Source organism: Coenobita brevimanus, chromosome 42 (assembly GCF_032717465.1).
Source record: "Coenobita brevimanus isolate Jiangsu-jjx chromosome 42, ASM3271746v2, whole genome shotgun sequence".
Lineage (NCBI taxonomy): Eukaryota > Metazoa > Arthropoda > Malacostraca > Decapoda > Coenobitidae > Coenobita > Coenobita brevimanus.
This window is the reverse complement of record NC_136995.1, coordinates 13,220,026-13,226,025: the sequence shown is the minus strand read 5'-3', so window position 1 is coordinate 13,226,025 and position 6,000 is coordinate 13,220,026. Positions and strand designations below refer to the sequence as shown.

Below are 6,000 nucleotides of genomic sequence, written 5' to 3'. Positions count from 1 at the left end.
GTCCATCTTGAATTTAGTCCAGTTGACATAATACACTAAGGAGTAATCATCTTGCTAAATGCAGACTCAAGTCCCTAAGTGGTCTTCTGTGTTTCCAGAGTTGTTTATTGTGGAAAGCTGCTGCTGTAGTTCAATAAAAATGATGAGATTGCTATACTGTAGATGTGAATTTCAGCTGTACAGCTTGTATGTTTTTGGAGTTGTAGTGTATCTTCATCCATGTTGTAGTGTGTAGCTTATTTGTAGCTATATTTATTTTACATTTTTTAAATGCATGTCTCATCAGTTGTGTCCCTCCCCCTCCCCAATTTCAGAATCAAGATAATAATGTCCTCAAAGAAATCCTCGGATTCAAGTAAACGAGAGGTACTAACTGTGGAGTTGGTGTGCATGTGCTTGTGCTGGTGATGGTGGTGGCTGGGTTGGTAATGCTGGGGCCACATTAATACTGTATATTGCTTACTGCCCACCCGTTACAGCTCTTTCCAGCAGTTTGACTGCATACTTGTGGATACTTCCTTCTTGCTTTAACAAATGCTATAATAAATGATTGTTTTCCTTGCAGTTACTTATAATTGATGGCATATAAACACATAGGGCTGTAATACAGTACAGCCTTAAATACCTTACTTATAATTTGGTTTTGCTTATCTTAAGCCTGTTATAAAAGTTACTGTAAGCTTATGATATCTTCACAGCAAACAGACAAGCTGGAAGCATTTATTCCTATCTGTGTAGAACTACTATTCCTGCTGAGTGATGTAGGTTCCTGTGTAGTGTAGGATTAGAGTTGCATTTAAGTATAGTTCACTGTAGCTTTGTTTTTGTACTCTACATATAAGATGATTACAGTGAAGAAATCAATAATACCAGTACAGCCTACATGGAACTGAGGTAATGCTTTCTGGTTACTGCATATTGTAATGTTAATAGCTTAGTGTTCTAATATATCCTTTATTGCCATGAAATATCAGGAAGTCCTTGACTGAGTACTGTACTGTGTACAGTGTTAAAATAACGTATTAACTTGGCATCATGTTAGTGTATTGTTATCCAGCATTCTGACCAGTCTTGGAAGATCTTTTGAGTAATGTAACCTTCTGCATGAAGACATACCAGGGTTAAGTCCAGTTTTCATTCTTCAGCCAAAATGGTGCAAGAGTTTATTGAGATTTACCAACCTCTACAGCCTGGGTATGTCTTTCCAAAGCTGAAAAAATATTTGATGTTTGCCAGAATCATGTTTGTAAAATAATGTCCCTGGGATGTGGAGGTTGAGATAATCTTGTTGCCATATTGGCATCAGCCATCATAAAGGTAATAAAACAATTAATGGAAGCATTATGAGGAACACACTGAGGTGGTTTGGCCATGTGGAGAGAATGGAGGGTGAAAGACTGACGAAGAGAGTGTATGTGAGTGAGGTGGAGGGGGGAAGAGGGAGGGGGAGGCCGAGGATGAGATGGAGGGATGGGGTGGAGAGGTATATGAGAGAGGGGGGTGTGAGTTGGGAGCAGGGCAGTGAAATGGCGGGGGATAGGGCGACTTGGAGGCAATTTGTTTGTGGCCACCCCAAACGGGATTGAGGCGTCTGGCAATAGATAGATAGATAGAACCACCATCCTTTGGAGAGACAGACAGACAAATGAGGAAGTGAAGGAGCATTGTGGTGTGGATGTGGCTGTGACTGGATGTGATAAAAATTGTTAGGAGAATTACATTGAGGTGGTTTGGCCTTGTGGAGAGGATGGAGAGTGAGAGGCTAATGAGGAGAGTGTATGTGAATGAGGTGGAGGGGGGAAGAGGGAGGGTAAGGCCAAGGATGAGGTGGAGGGATGGAGTGGAGAGGTATAAGAGAGAGGGGCATGTGAGCTGGGAGCAGGGCAGTAAAATGTTGGGGGACTGGGTGACATGGAGGGGATACGTTTGTGGCCACTGCTTACGGGATTAAGGCATCTGGCACTAGATAGATAGATTTAAGCTAAGACTTCAGCATACATCTAGCAGTCAAAAGGAAAAGCAGTATAATCTTAACTAAAATTTACTTTGCTGTAGACACACATACCAATACATAAGTATGGTATAGTACTGTATGTTACGTTAGCATTCATGCCAACACAGTGTGGTGCTTACTTTTAGCTGACTGAAATATTAGAAATAGGGTCAAAACTGAACCTTTCACTGCTGTGGGCACAGTTAATCTTTTCTCTATGACAATGCTGTTTATTCTGAGAAGTTAACTTAGTGTGGCGGAGATCCTGTCAGTGGAGGTGTTTCAGATCTTCTTAATCTGACAAATCCATCACAAACTGAATAAAACCATCAGGCAGTAGTGAGCATTAAGAGAACTCATTATGGTAGTGAAGGTTTAAGCACAGTTGCAGTACTGTAATTCAATCAGGCTAATGCAAAGAACAACAGGGAAAAGTTCCATCTGTGGAAGAGTTAATTCCTTCAGTGTGATGACCCCTTGTTTTGTGTGTTCTTTCATCATTCAGTCTTCAGATGATTTTATTAAGCTTTGGAGAGACTTTTGAAGAGGAGAGAGTATTCATTAACTTTTTCACAATGTAGAAGATCTCGTATGCTTAAAATAGCCTTGCAGAGTTGGCAAGAGTAAAACAAATGATGTCATCATTTTGTTTGAGGTTAATGACATAATTACATTGACATTAGTGTAATGTGTGTGTTATTCACTATGAACTTTACACTTTGGTTGGGTAAGGTTGCACTGTGGTGATGAATAGTTGTGTAGGATGAATTCTTTCTCCCTGTATCAAGATGTTTGCCATCAACTACATCATGCTAGAACTCTCCTTTTAGGACTGTACATGTCTTAGATGGTACTATGCCAGATTTATTAGATAATACTCCATCTATCATCAGTGATATTTCCATTGTTATTTGCTTTACTATGTGAGCATTTTGCAGCACATTTAGGTACTTGGTGAGCACACTTGTGTTTGGTGTGGGTCAGGCACTTTTTAGTACTACAATATGCCACATCTTTTCCTCAGTAACCATTCATTATGATGACATCTTGCTTTTGCTTATTCCTTTTGCATCCAGATGACTTAATTTAGTTTAAAAGAGGCTTTTCAAATGCGAAGGGTAAAGTATAGCCTTCTTGAACCCCTTCATTTTGAAAAGTCTTTCCAGAGTGGCATAACATCATTTGTAGATATTGAGAATAAACTGAAATAATGTCTTCATGCTGAGGTGGATATAGGGTGTAGTTCCCTACTTATTGCTTTACTTCATATCAAGATGACTTAGAATAATGTTCCAACATTTTTTCTTAGTCGTTAAGCTTTGCCTTTAAATTTGCAGCTTGTGACCACAATTCTTCTTCCATATTTAGCTAAAGCTGTGTACCAGTATGTAAACTAATTTGCATATAAACAAAACATTGGCTGTTATTTAGCAGATGATCAGTGAACTTCATTAGAAGAGCATGAATAATGATACCCCCCTCCCCCCTTTTTTTTTTTTTTTTTTTTCTTTTTTTTTGAGATGGCCTGTACTGTGCCACTTAATTAAAATTTTTGTAGCATATTAGAGATCCTTAGGCTGCAGTGAATGCATTGGATATGATGGATGCTGTAATGCACAGTGTTGTAATTGAATATTCAGCCAGGCATATTAATACTTAGAAAATTAAATACCAGTGCTGAAAGTGTCTTTGCCAGTACTGAACGAGCTACTGTATATTTTGCTGCATATTCTCGCACTTCCTAATCCTCATCCTTCAGAATTACCCCCTCCCCTCTACTGTACTCAAAAGTTTACAGGTGGTTAGGTGGTTAGGGAACTGGACTGCTATTCAGAATTACATGAGTTAAATCTCTGAATGAGACTACTTTAGTAGCTATGTTTTTAAAATGGATGATGGGTATTTCCATCAAAGTGGTGAGATGTGATGGTGTGTGGCATGTAGGAGGACTGCTAGGCCTCAGGAAACACATTTGTCAAGTTGATACCCAGAGTTAGTCACACGAGGAAAAAAAATACCAAGAAGTCCCATTTGCCTTCATGTTGTCACTCAAAATACAGTGTCTCCTCTTTCACTTGGTATGTTTGGTTGTGAACCCAGACTCTTATCCCTTGCTTGGATAAAATTCCATCCACATGTAAACCTCTAACCTATAAAACCATGTCCATCCCTCCCCTGCAATGGATCAGGTGAATGTGTCAGGGATGTCGTTCTTGCGGGGTTCAGCCAACTATGTCTGGTGCACCACGTCTGTTCTTGGCAAGGGTGCCACTGGAGCCGTCTTCCAGGGCGTCAACAGGGTATGTATGCCCACTCACCACTCTACCCTTTCAGTACAGTGATATCTCACACTATTTTGTTGTCACCAGTTTTATTCTGCTCAGCGTACTATATATGGGCAGAGCATGTATCATTTGCTTTTGCAGCTGGTATATCATTATATTCAGCTTAAAAGGGCTTCTCATATTGAAGGGGTTTATTCAGGCTATATCTAACCCCTCCAGTTCAAAGAATCTATCCTAAGTCAAATAAGATGGCAGTAACGAAATATTAATCATCGCTGAACTGAGGGGGTTAAGCTTCTCAGTCAAAGGACATCTCTTCTATTTTATTCTTGTAACTGCCAGATGACTTCATTCAGTACATGAGAATCTTTTGAAACTGGAGAAGTTAGATATAGCCTTCATTAAACCATTCTGTACTTGAGTGTTCTCCTAATATAAGTAAAGTTGTCTTGCAGTAGGTACAATAACCTATAAATGAAGGCCCCTCTGGTTGGCAGGGTTAAAGCTTATTATAATGGTCATTGTCATCATCATCATCATCAATCATTATCATCATCATAATCATCATCATCATCATAAGCATCATCTTCGCTATCCTGATATCCCACCATAATAAGCTGGTGTATAGGATCTGGAGTATTAAAACATATCAAGTCCATTTTTAACTTGATAATCAGTACATCTGTAAAGAAAACTTTTTGAAAATGTGTGCAGCTTTTATGCTTATGTTGTGGAACCAGGAATATGAGGGCTTGAATAATGTGTGGTATATGAGAGAGGGGGGTGTGAGTTGGGAGCAGGGCAGTGAGATGGCGGGGGACAGGGCGACTTGGAGGTGATTTGTTTGTGGCCACCCCAAACAGGATTGAGACGTCTGGCAATAGATAGATAGATAGATAGATGACTGTGTAGGCCATTTCACGAGGCATATTGTTAATAGCTCTCCCACTTTTGTACTTTCCCTGTTTCTTGATCCTACCTTACTTCATCTTTAGGTAGGAATAAGGGTAAGGATGGTGATGGTGAGACCTGTGTAGTTGATATGCCAGTTTTCAGAAATTTACCGTATGATTTACATGACTAATATTGTAAAATTTGGAGAGACATCTGTAAATTATAGGACTTTATTCAAGGTGTAATAGGAGACATTATAGTACCTCCTCCTCCTCCTCAGCAATTTATTTTGTTTATTACACTTTAACATTCTTTTAACCCATTCAGTCTGAGAAAATTATTTTTATTTTATTCTTGCCATCCCCTGACTGTTTTATTCAGCTCAGGGTTGACTTTTTGGACAGGAGGGGTTAGATGCACTCTTCAATAAACCCCTCCAGTACAAGGGGCCTTTCCTATATTAATTAAAATTGTCTGGTAGCAGTAAGAATAAACCAAACAGGATGTCATCTGTGGTCAAGAACTTAGTTATATTGATATTGATGTACTTTGCATCAGTAACATACAATAGATTGATGAGGTGTAATGTGCAGAATAGATTGCTACAGAATAGGTGTTGTGAAACCTCACAAGGAACTTAAAATGTATTTTACCCATAATGAGAAGAGCCAGTACTGGTAGTATCCTTGTTAAATAGGTTCAGTTTATAGGAATCTTGGTTTGTAATGTCAAAACATCACATAGCTATGAGCTGTGCCATTTTTTATTTTCTCTATAAACATCTCTGTGGTTCTCTAGACCTAAACTTAGTTTTTTTTTTTTTTTTTT

General features: G+C 39.0%; 1 protein-coding gene across 1 annotated transcript in view; it reads left to right on the top strand.

Annotated features, from left to right (window-relative positions):
* Positions 1 to 314: 314 nt before the first annotated feature.
* IKKepsilon (I-kappaB kinase epsilon) overlaps positions 315 to 6,000 on the top strand; it is a 44,210-nt gene continuing 38,524 nt past the window's right edge. Inside the window, exons 1-2 of the mRNA XM_080270684.1 lie at positions 315 to 366; positions 4,183 to 4,293. Coding sequence (XP_080126810.1) covers positions 328 to 366; positions 4,183 to 4,293 — 150 coding nt within the window. The 5' untranslated portion in view covers positions 315 to 327. The remainder of the gene's footprint in view (positions 367 to 4,182; positions 4,294 to 6,000) is intronic.